The sequence below is a fragment of the Periplaneta americana genome, chromosome 8 (assembly GCF_040183065.1).
Source record: "Periplaneta americana isolate PAMFEO1 chromosome 8, P.americana_PAMFEO1_priV1, whole genome shotgun sequence".
Classification (NCBI taxonomy): Eukaryota; Metazoa; Arthropoda; class Insecta; order Blattodea; family Blattidae; genus Periplaneta; species Periplaneta americana.
The window spans coordinates 65,007,118-65,020,206 of record NC_091124.1 but is presented as its reverse complement, the minus strand read 5'-3'; the positions used below and the strand labels follow the sequence as shown (position 1 = coordinate 65,020,206).

At 34.3% G+C, this 13,089-nt stretch overlaps 1 protein-coding gene across 11 annotated transcripts in view; it reads left to right on the top strand.

Annotated features, from left to right (window-relative positions):
* Positions 1-13,089, top strand: part of BuGZ (Bub3 interacting GLEBS and Zinc finger domain protein) — a 110,079-nt gene that overhangs the window by 44,739 nt on the left and 52,251 nt on the right. For 10 of the 11 annotated variants that reach the window (XR_011333432.1, XR_011333429.1, XR_011333433.1 and 7 more), the window contains one exon: positions 11,143-11,226. The exons of the other annotated variant lie outside the window; for it this stretch is intronic. Coding sequence is in view for 4 of the 10 variants with exons in the window: in XM_069833011.1 (XP_069689112.1) it covers positions 11,143-11,226 (84 nt within the window). In the remaining 6 variants the exon portion in view is untranslated. The remainder of the gene's footprint in view (positions 1-11,142; positions 11,227-13,089) is intronic. 11 annotated transcript variants of the gene reach the window in all.

The window sequence follows — 13,089 nt, the reverse complement described above, 5'->3', positions numbered from 1 at the left end:
AATGCGACTGTGACTGGTTTGAATCAGTTGGGACAAAATTGCCCCAATGCTCTAAAATTGTAACTCATCACCACAACCACCACCACTACCTTTACTCAAGAATAAGGCTTAAAAGCCTGTTGTTGCTCAAAATAATAGATTATAATTGATCAGTCCATGTTTTAAAGGATCTTACTTGGCTTCTATGACTTCTAGATTTGGTATGTCACTACTTGTAACAGTATTCTTCCTATGGTCATTCTATGGAAATGATCTTCCACTTTTACACTAATCCATAATTTTTTCTAAAAGGTTAAAAATATTCATTTCTTTACGAGTTTTTTTTTTTTATTACTTTGTCAACTAATTTATATCCATTAGCAGTTCTTGAAGACTTCATTTTAGCCACTTTTATCCTTTTGGCCGTGTATTTGGTCATTGTCCAACATCCTGATTAATACAGAATAACAGTAACAGCTACAACCTTAAGAGCCCATACATGCAAAAACTTACCTGGAGGTAAGTCTGTGCAAACCTAAATCCACAGACAAGTTACCTCTTGTATGGGCGGAAAGTATCAAGGCTTTTGGCTTTGAGATAAGTCTACGATTGCTTGAAATTTTCCGACTGTAGTGCTCTCCAAATTAAACGGCAGAAAAAGTAAATATAAAAACAAACAATAATGCGAGCATCTAGTCGAGATTTCAGTGGTACTTTTGCAGTTCTCTGTAGCGAAAGTTCAGATTTAAGAAACTATTCTCATGTTTTTTTTTTTTTTTTTTTAGAAATATATAAATCTTTTCCTTGCTTATGGAAAATCAAAGAAGTTATAATAACACTTAGAACAGCGAAACTACAGATATACGATTTAAAAATAGTATTTCTCAAGTGATCACATTTCTTCTTGGGTCTTCTGGTCTTTTTAAAGATCTTTTCTGTTGAGGTACTCTGCATACTCTTTTCACCAATCTTTTGTCATCTTTTCTGTTTGTATGTTTGTTCCAATTCAATCTTCTGTCAATAACTAAAAATTTTGGTTAAATTTTACATTCCAGTCTACATTTTTACGTCTACTACATCCTGGATACAACCTAAAATATTTTAAATTCATAACTGATTCACTTGTCTCATTATTTGAAACTATAATGTTCATATAGGTTCCTTTCCAAAAAAAAAAGGCCTTAATTTTTGTTTTATTCAGCATTCGTCATATTATTCTCCTCAGAAAATGCCATGTTATCTCTGCAGTTATAACTAGGTTCTTTTAAAATGTAAAGTCTTTTTTAGATCATATGAATGTTTGAAGAAACTTTTGAAGACTTTATAAATTACTATGTACAGATGCACCTGATTTTTAGGAGGAACTGCTGTGCATGAAGAGACAAAAGACAGACAGAATTCTTATATCAAGGATGTTGAAAATGTCTATTTCCGTGAAAATCTTTATATCTCTTTTTGCAGTGTCGCAATATTTCTTTTTATCCTTCACCTTTCCCTAGTCAAGTTTACTTCATTGTATAGTAGCTGAAATTATCTTCAACCATTTAAGTGTTAGGAAGTAAAAGATTTTTCGTTTTGCTTACGAAATATGGAAGGAGTTCTGAGTAAAGAGTAGATGTACTATGAGAATGGTTGCATGTCTTTGTGTGAAAGTGTGGGTTAAATCAAATGGATAACAGATAACAAATATATTCATGGTAATCTTTATTAACTTTATTCTCTTATCAGGGAAGAAATATGTATTAACAATTTCTAGTCAGTGAAAGTATAAATTGGAAAAACAAGATTGTTAGTTAACATTGAATAATCTTATTGCGAACATATTTAACATGTGTTTGTTTGTTATAATACAATTTATGTTAATCAGATTTTGAGATTGTTTCTTAAATGTTATAGGCATGCATTGGTATATAAAAAAAATATATTTTTAGTTATTTTCCACTTAAATTAAACTTGATATGGAAGTCGTGTCTTCAATTATCTCCATATCATGGTATTATTTTATATTGAAACCTTAAGTCATAACGTATATAACATGTATATTTCTTATATGGATATTGTATAAATATTATAAATCAAAGATTTTGAAATTTGATATGAATTAGATCAGCTTTATATAGAGTCGTTTTATATCCAGAGTATTTTTTTTATGTTCAGGTTATATCTTTTATTTGCTATAATTAAAATAACAAAATAATTATTGATATAGTAAATAAGACTATTACAGTGGAATTGTTTAAAGGCTGGTTTCTTCTTAAACAATCTCATAAAATGGAAATTGATTTTATGTTATAAATCTCTTAATTATTTTTTTCATTTTTAAGTTAATGAGCTGTGAGAATTCAAATAAACAGATTTTTTTTTTTTTTTTTTTTTTTTTTTTTTTAATTTCCTCTCCTGCAGATTATCAGTTACAAAATTTGTCTTCATGTTTTTACTCATAATTATATCATCATCTTGCTAGTTACATGAAATGAGAGGTAATTGTAATTTAAACAATCTATAAGCTTTCAGTTTGCACATAGGCTGTCATTTCCAGTTTCTGGATAGTACAATTTCCATGATACCCGAAAAAGAATTTTCATGTTATTGAATTTTCAATTAATATTTATTTTAACCATATATCAACGTCCAGATATGATAAAACTTTTTCCAGCATTTCACTAACTGCTTCCTTACAAGTAATACATGTTGTTAGAGCCCAAAAACATTAGTTGTAAGCTAGGAATATATATTTTTTTAACAAGTTCGTGTTTATATTGGAATAGTTCTGTACAGTTACTGTTGAATATATCAATAAAGCACCATGTCACCAGGTGCAACTAACTTGTCAGAACATTAGCTCCTTGACCTGTCTTATTTACTCCCTTACAATACCAATTTCCATTTAGATTTAGTTATAAAAAGACTTTTTATTCAGTTTTTTATACTCTTAGCATTTATTTACTGTTTTTTTTTTACGAATGGCACATGCTTCGATTTTGATCATTAAAACAACAAAAATGTTGTTTCCCCCCCCCCCCCCAGAAATGTCTCATCTGATGTGATAATTTCATATTATTTAAAAACTAGAAATAATTAAATACGTATCTCAAACCAGTTCGGTAGTTTAAGAACACTTTTGTTTATAATTTTGAAGACAGACTATTTTATATTCTAGATCACAATGGGTGAGAGTTTTTTAGGTACCAAGTTTTGAATTAAAAATTTATTCGATTCATAGCTGACGCTGCGATTTCAAAATTAGGTGTGGGAATTGAAAGTATTTGTTTTTTTTTCTCTCTTTTTCTATTTCTATTTTACTGTAATTTTTTTCTCCATTGTCATATATGGCCATTAAAATTTGTCTTCAGTATATAATGGTCAGCCTAAGTAATCGTAACTGTAATCTTGTATGAAATAATGCCTTTCATACAATGCAGACAAAGTATTATTCTTTTTATTATTAAATATATATACATGTATATTATGTATATATTTTTTTCTACATTATATTAATAGATCTACGTAAAATCTGAGACATTTCTAAGATATGCCATTTTTATTGAAATTTGATCAACCTCAGAAACAGCATTAGTTAGAAATGCTGCAACAGAAGATCATTCGCATTTATGAGATATTTTCTCGAAAAATGTGTAACAGTGTTCATCTGAGATTATAAATAAAACTTTCCTAGCTGGGAATTTATTAATTCTAAATGTGTAGGAGTCTGTTTTTCCTAACTTCTTCCTCTTATCTTATCTTTCCAAAGCTTTAAATAAAGAATTACAGTTATTCAAATCTTTCGTACTATTTATAACTCACATAAAGTGTTCCATTAAATGATTTGGTATTATCATGGTCAATACTATGAACGAAGTAACTTGATTTGTTAGCGGTAGATACAAATAGATCAATTTATAATTTGAGAGTAGTCCAGCATGCATTGTTGCAGTAATTCATAGACACTTTCATCACTTGTGCCTGTAGTTGAGTCAGCCTTTTGGGAAAGCAGCTGCACGTGAACATTCAGTCATTCTAACACTGTAGTTCAGTACAGTATTGTACAGAGAATCATATTACTGGAAACTTATTTACAGATATACAGAATCTCCCATACCAACCAAGACATGGTATTGCATTATTTCGTAAATGGCTAATTAGAAAAATGTAAGATGAAGAGAAAGTGTAAATTTATAAAAGAACAGCTGATATTCAGTCAAGATTATAGTTAAGCCCTCGAAAACCACTTAGGATATTTACAGGAATTTGCCATTTTGTACACAAAATGTTGTGCAATGCATAGTACACAGAAAATTCAGAGTGTATTTCGAAACGACTAGATATAGAGGCTGTATTCAGCAAGAAGGTGATTATTTTCAACATTTTATGTGATTTCGGTAAATCCCAATTTTTTTTTATATGTAGTAAAATTGGCTAAAAATTCAATAATGCATAACTTGTGCATGCATAGGTTGAGATTGTGGAGTGCGAAATTCTGGATGTATGCAACAAAATTTGCAAATGTGTTTTTAACACTTTCTATATAAAGTTTTTATTCTGTAAATAAGTTTCCACTAAAATAATTCTCTGCTTAATATGTACCAAACCTTTGAATTAGAATGAGAGACACTACAGTGCTGAAGGGAAGTCTCTCTGCACTGAAGCAAGTGATAGTCTGCTGTTAGAGAAAGTATTTCAGTTGACAACAGCCCCAAGCTGAGTCATTGATATGTTTTTCAGTTAGTGGGGTTTGTGTATCTAACGATATGCTTATGTTACAAGCATGAACAGTTTTGCCATAAAGATGAATCAGTTTATGTGAGAGCAGATTATGTAAGTGCCAATTACTAATGCAATAATACATGCTAAACCGCGCACAAATTATAAATGGATCTCTTTGTACTTGTAATTGTGTGAAGCCAGAAAGAGACAGACAGCAGACACCCGTTTTTAAAGTTGCCATCTGTTAAGGGGAGAAAGAGAGTGTAATTTTACCTTTGTTTGATGCCAAAGATGTATAAAAATTTGTTTGCATTTTAATTAGAACAATCGAGAACAAATCAAACTGCGCATTTTAAATTGTAGGATTGTAGTGTGTGCTGGTATTCTTTACACATAGTAAACAAGTGTACTTATGCTTCAATTATTCTAATTACTACACATTGTTAAGGAGCATGGAAAAGAGCAACTCTTAATTTAAAGTTCTGCAAATGGACCCAGTTAAAGGTATGAATTTCGTACCATCTTTGTGTGAGCGTTTATGAAAGTTTGCATGCTTATTTTAATAATGATTGCCTGTAATGGAGTACGCTGATTTTCTTACACGAAGCACACTCGAGAATATATTGCAGCAACAAATGAGTGTATTGACTGTATTGTCTTTTTTTTTCTTAAGTTATTGTGTGAACATTAGATCGTTTAGTTGGTGTCTTAAGTTCAGGAAATTTACATACTTAAATTCGTAATGTTATGTCAGTGTCTCCTTAAATTTTATTCCACTTCTTGCAGATAGAGTCCTAATGCATTTGTAGGAACTTATTGCCTCCTAATAATTTTATTCAGGCTGAAGCTGTGATATGTTGTGTTGTGAAGTGAAGTGGATTTATAGTAGTTTGCTTTTCATTGCTTGCACAATGGATGTCTAATCTTCTCAAAGTCTTATTTTTAATTGCTTTACATGCTTTCGTGACTTGTAATCTTATTTATCTTGTAATTTATTTTTTAATGATATTCAAGAGTATATGCTCTTGGTAAAGTCAATTGTTACAATTTTAATGTAGCACATATACGAAATAGTGATACAGAAATTTAGGTATTTATTATGTGAACAAAACTATAGAATTCACTTCGGTAGTTTCTTTTTAATTGTTAATAAAAATACATATTGATAACATTTTTTCAATACGTATATATTTGAGTACTTTGTCTAAATTTCTGTTTGTGTGATGGTCTATAGGTTTTAATGCATTTGAAAGGAAATTTGCAACATTTAACTCGAAAATATGAGAAACTTGTAAGATAATGAGAAATCAATGGGCACCATCTCAGAGGATACACTGGCTTAAATATATCTCTGTCTTACACCATTAACCTTTTAATTGCTGATTTTTTTTACAAATTATTTGCAGGTTGAATATATACATGAAACTTGGGGAATATATTCTTAACATATCAAACTAAATTAGTCCACACCTGTTGAGTAATGGTCAGCGCGTCTAGCCACGAAACCAGGTGGCCCGGGTTCGATTCCCGGTCAGGGCAAGTTACTTGGTTGAGGTTTTTTCCGGGGTTTTCCCTCAACCCAAGATGAGCAAATGCTGGGTAACTTTCGGTGCTGGACCCCGGACTCATTTCACCGGCATTATCACCTTCATCTCATTCGGATGCTAAATAACCTAAACTGTTGATAAAGCGTCGTAAAATAACCTACTAAAATAAAATAAAAACTAAATTATGAGTTAAAACCATGTTCAGAGATTCCATTCTGTGCTTTGGAAGACTTGTTTCTATTGCATCATCTGCGCCGGCAGAGTAATGGTCGGCACAAAGATACGTAATGAATTTGTCTGTCATTACTTTGATGGCCTAAGCAGCAAAAAGGTTAAAGAAATTATATTACTAACCATCAATTTATATTTGTTATTAAAATTTAGAACATTCCTTAACGATATCTGGGATTCAGGTTAAAGAGATATTGCAGAGGCGTATAGTTGATGTTAGCTGCCTTGAAGGGGTCACTCAACATCTTAAGGAACCATCTACGAGGCCTGTCTAAAATGTATCCGACCTTAAATTTTCCCGCGCAAAGTAGTGATTCTAAGGCAGCGCCACTGTGCACGGTGGAAGGAGGAACCGTAATGCGCATGCTTGAATTTTTTCACTGCATTCGCTTGTGCCAGTCACTGGCTGGTGATCGCCAAGTAAGGTGCTGTTCTAAGTGTTTGTCGGATTTAGTTTTCTCGCAAGATGACTGAACGAATTAAGCAAAGATACTGCATCAAATTTTGTCAAAAGCTTGGTGATTCTCAAAGTCAATTCGTAAGATTCAGCAGGTGTTTGGGGAAGATGCGATGGGTGTAACACAAATTAAGGAGTGGTTCAACCGATTCAAAGATGGCCGCACATCAGCGGAGAGTGAGCAGCGTTGTGGCAGGCCCCAAACTGCTCGGAGTGCAGCTGTTGTTGAGAGGGTGCGAAATTTGGTGATGGCAGATCGTCGTTTGACCGTGCAGGAGATTGCCGAAGAGGTTGGAGTGAGTAAAGATTCTGCACATGCAATTTTGCGTGATGATTTGAACATGAACCGAGTGGCTGCGAAATTCGTGCCCAAGTTGTCCCCGGAACAAAAAGACCTCCGTCGTGACGTTGCATAGGACCTTCTGGACACCGCCAACAATGATCCTGGGTTTCTGAACACCGTGATAACTGGAGATGAGTCATGGGTGTACGGGTACGACGCAGAAACAAAAAGACAGTCATCGCAATGGAAGCATCCCGAGTCTCCAAGGCCGAAGAAAGTGCGGCAGGTGCGAAGCAAAATCAAGGTGATGCTGACTGTTTTCTTTGATGTCCGTGGAATTGTGCATCACGAATACGCACCGGAAGGACAAACGGTGACAAAGGAGTACTATCACGATGTTCTCTGGCGACTCCGTGATGCAGTTCGGCGCAAAAGACCAGACATGTGGACGGCGAACAACTGGCACTTGCATCACGATAACGCTCCCGCACATTCATCCCAATTGATCCACACTTTCTTGGCCAAACATGGAATTACAACCGTTCGCCAACCTCCCTACTCTCCAGACCTGGCTCCTTGCGACTTCTGGTTGTTTCCAAAGTTGAAGACACCACTGAAAGGATCCCGTTTTGAGAGTAGAGAAGAGATAATGCGGAACGCGATGACGGAGCTGAACACCATTCCAAAAGTAGACTTTCAGAGGTGTTTCCGGCAGTGGAAGAATCGGTGGGCTAAGTGTGTGCAAGCACAAGGGGCCTACTTTGAAGGGGATTAGGGTCCCAACCCCGTCAGGTATTTGAAATATTTTTTTCTGGCTAAAGGTCGGATACTTTTTAGACAGGCCTCGTATACCAAAGTATAACTTAATTAACATGTCAGTGCATTTGTATTTTATGAATGTGTTCATCATTTTTTGAGTTTGTTTTTCTTAGTTCCGCATCTAATTGCAATTGCATTTGTTAAATTTTATTCATTATCACACTTTTTATTATACTTGATTAGTATACTTGGCAGACCATGAAATGCATGGTAAGTTTGAAATTAGAATTATAAATTACTAAATAAATGACCTAAATGCACACATACCCTGTTTGTTTTATGTGGAGGAGAATCGCTCATTGTAATTTCAAACATTTTTCACGTCTTCATATATGCTACATAGAATCAGACAATAGCTGTATCAATAATCATGCACAACTGTTGGTTGGAAATATAATTTCTTTCAACTGAAAGAGAAGCAGCCATAGAGATGAAATTTATTTCCTTCTTTCGAAGACATTGCTGTTAATGAAAAAATGATTACTCCATATCCATTAAAAAAGCAAGGGAAAAAAAAATAAAAGAAAAATACAGGGGTTATTAAATCCCATTGATTATGTGCTTACGTTGCAATGTCTCTTCCATTTTTACAATACTTCCCTCATATGATATGGACTCGTCCTATACTTTTGTTTGTTCACTGCATGACATCACTGCCTCATGTTATATAGTCCAACAGCAATACTACTGTCGATGAGCTATTATATTGTCACTGCATGAAGCCATTTCTTCATGTGGAACATAAAATATTACGTTTCCTCGTTTGTACCTCCAGTAAAGATTTAATGACATTAGAAACATATCCCATCTAGGCATATGGAACAAGTTTTTTACAAACTTCAAGTGTGTATTCGAATTGAATGTTTTAAACCGTGCTACTTTAATAGTAAATTTTTATTGAAATTCAAAGGAAATTCTGTAATAATATCTAGGCAGTTTGTTGAGGATGAACATCATGCTTTACTTGTAATAGAAATATCAGGTATTAATGTAATTTAATGCTTCATTATATGCTACATAAATGCATCTAACATGCTTGCATGTGTTTGTGTGTGTATGTGTACTTGACACACATTATAGCCACAAAATATAACAGGTTTATTTATTACCATAGTTTGCTGACCAAGATTCGATCTCTGTCTGGATCATAAAGGAATTTGTGATGGACAGAGTGAGTGTGAGAGGTTTCCCTGTTTCCCTTCACCTTTGTCATCATTCCACCAATCATCCTCACTCCAAGAAGTCTCGAGCAAGGTCTTCAGAACAAATAAAAATGGCTGAAAGTTATACATATTTGTACATATAGTTGTAATAAATACTATTATTTATTATTGTAGTATAGTTTTGTTTTAAGGAGCAGTAAATCAGTGATTCAATGAGAGATTAATGTGTGTTAACTCCACATTTCAGAAAAGAAGTCAGTTCTTTAATGTTGTTATTCAATATACATTATGTTTAAAAGCATAATATAAAAAAATTATTCAAATATTATCAGTTAAACTCTATTTCACTTTTAAATTCTTGTGTAAAATGCTAGGACCGAAACAGGGACCAATAAAAGGTGGCTACATGATAACTCTTGTATATATACTGCATGTTTTTAATCAATTTCCTCAGTCCATACTTCAATTTAAAAGAACCTACAGAAGGTTTACATACAACGTACAAAAAACAAAAGCGTTATTTGATGATGATGATGATGATAATAATAATAATAATAATAATAATAATAATAATAATAATAATTAGATTCTGGCTGATATGTACAGTTCCCCAAAAAAGAAATGAGACGACTCTTCCAGGTGCAGAAGTCTAAGTTCTATAGCACGGTTCATACAATATCAACTTAACCACATATAGGGAAGACATCTGGCAGTGCATGCGTATTTTCACCCTATTCCAAATTACTCACCAGTCAAAATGTTGTCAGTTATCTGTCCATTTCTGGTACAAGTCCCTGATTACATCCCATGATATTTTAGATTTTATGAAAGTATGGAAGGAACCTTGTGGCAAAAAGTCACTTATCACAGGGGAAAAAACAATGTTGTTCTGTTTGATAAATGTAGAGCAATGACAAAGACCATAAGGACCACGAAAAGGACAAAGACAAGGAACACAATAAGGATCACGACAAGAACCAGGACCATGATATGGACTAAGAGAAAGATAACAAAAACCACGGTGAGGATCATGGCAAAGACAACAGCAACTACCATTGTAAGGACTATGACAAAAACAAAGACAAAGACAAGGACCACAAAAAGAATCATGACATGGAACATGACAAGCACTACAGTAAGGACCATTATAAGGATCACAATAAGGACCACAAAAGGACCATGATAACAACCAAGACCACAATAAGGACCAAGACCATGGCAAAGACAACAAATACTGTAATAAGGACCATGACAAAGACAACAAGGACCACGATTAGGTCATGAAAAAGACAACAGTGGCCACGATAAGGAACGTGTCAAAAACAACAGGGCCACAATAAGTCTCACAACATAGGCAATGACAAGCACTGTGACAAGGATCACAACAAAGACAATAAGGACAATGATAAGGATCATAAGGACAAAACAAAGACAGGGATAACGACTGGAACCATAAAAAGGACCAATACATTGGCCATGACAAGCAACATAATAAAGATCACGATAAGAGCCACAATATGGGTCACAACTACAATAAGGACCCTGAAAACATGAGAAAGACCATGGCACGGACGAAGACAAGGATGATAAGGATTGCGATATGGACCATGACAAGCACCACGATAAGAATCATGACAAGGACCAACACCACGATGAGGACCATGACTGGAAAAGTACCATGATAAGGACCACAATAAAGACAACAAAAATCGCGATAACAACCATGATAAAGACAAAGACACGACAAAGATCACAACAAAGACAACAAGGATAAAGGTAAGGACCATGACGAGGACCACAGTAAGCACCACAATGAGCTCAATGAGAAGGACCACAATAAGTCTCACAACAAGAATCACGACAAGCACCATTGTCTTGTCATGGTCCTTGTTGTGCTTGTCATGGTCGCTTTTGTAACTGCTCTCTTGGTCCTTGTCGTGATATAGCATTGTTTTTCAGTATTTTGGAACGGCACACTGCCTGCAGTGAGACCAAATGGCTGGACAAACACTTGTGTCACCACTCGTCTTGGTGACTCATACGGTTAGTATTAAAATGTAATTATTATTGATATTTAAAGTCAGTTCCTTAATGCTTGTTAAGAACGTTCTAAATTTCATTGTTATTATTAAAAAAATTACTCCATTTACAATGACATCATAAGTTCTAAATTATAATAATTATTTGTTAAAATACATATGTTGCAGAGTCACGCATTTTTAATATATATTTTCCATAAATAACGCAATCATTAATTTTTTTATAATATTATAATTTTTAATTTTGTATTGACTGACCATTAACACTTATCAAAAACAAGTCTCATTGTGCTCACAATCGATCACTTAATCCCAGGACTCTGTAAAACTCAGTTTTAACATTATTAAGGAAATAAAAGAAAACTCGCCGGTATAGGGCTCGAACCTGCTCCCTCCTGCATGACACAAAGAAACTTTAGCCGACTGAGCTATTGAGACAAGACGGAAGGTCTTTCTTCTGTGAGGCAAGTCGATCTCGCCATGTAGGCCTAAATTTCGATGTTAATGCACGATTTTTATATATATATATATATTTATCTATTTTTACAACACATTTACTTTTTTTTTTTTTTCAAGTAAGTTTCGAAACTAGTTCCAACAACAAACCAAATTGATTGAATTTAAATAACTGAATTACTCGTTATCTTGTGTATCTGGGCTCCAAGCCTCTGATCATGTGCAGTGTCTTGCATCTGGGACTTAGAATATTCCATTGTCTCATTCCTTTTTTGGGGAACTGTACATATGAAGACATTATTACAAAAACAGCCCTTGTCAATTTTTAACGAAAATGAGTTAAGAGCACCATCACATGAAGGCGCATTTTTGCCACAATCTGAAATGTATTTAAAAGCCAAAAACGTTCTGTGTCAGGTGCAGTAGCCATAAGAAAAAACATCGATTCTACAAAAACAGCCCATGTCATTCTGCTTTCATACAAAAATTGCCCTTGTCAGCTGACATGGGTTGTTCTTTTGTTAAATGTTTTCAGCACTGAATTGATTAGGTACATTATGCATTATATAATAACTATTGGCAGCATTGTGTTAAATTGAATAAATATTTAAATGTTTCATATTGCAACAGTGAAGTCATTGAGCATTCCATTTTAGTATCTTGTGCAGTAATGGCAAAAAAAACCGGACCGATCCTTGTAGCTTATTTCAGAGCCTTGTTCACTCCAGAGCATTGGTGCATATTCCTTGGACCCGAATAGTATCTTCCAATTATTCGGAAAAATCAGGTGTCCGGCACTGGCTTCGTCCCACAGTTGCCGGATGCGAGGAATTCTACTGTATAAACCAAATTTTGCCTACATATATGAAGATAATATGGGTGTTTGTTACTCAATGAAGATGAAAACAGTAACCAGCTGTGTGGCTGTTGTTCAACTGCACAGGTGATTTCGGGTCCAAGGAATATGCACCGACGCTCTGGAGTGAACGAGGCTCTGAAATCAGCTACAAGGGTCGGTCCAGTTTTTTTTTGTCACTACTGTACATCATGGCTAGTAACGATGGAAGTGAATTAAAATTTCAGAAAAGAAAACGAAAGGGCTGAAAGGAAGATTTTATTAAGAAAATTAAAGTAGAGGGACAATAACATACTAATCATGTAGGGAAATACGTGGCAGCTTGTATTATAAGGTGAGAATAAGTTAGATGGTATATCCAAAGATGTGCCTATTTGTCACAATGCGTTTATGAGTTTGCATGGGATAACAAGAGGGCATCTTCGTACTGTACAGGCATAATGACTGAACTATCAGAAATCTCCTACTGACTCCAGAGATAAACACAGTAATCGCCCCAAGGTGGTTCCAAAGAAAACTGAAACGCTGGTTATGCATCGATTATCATTCAATCCC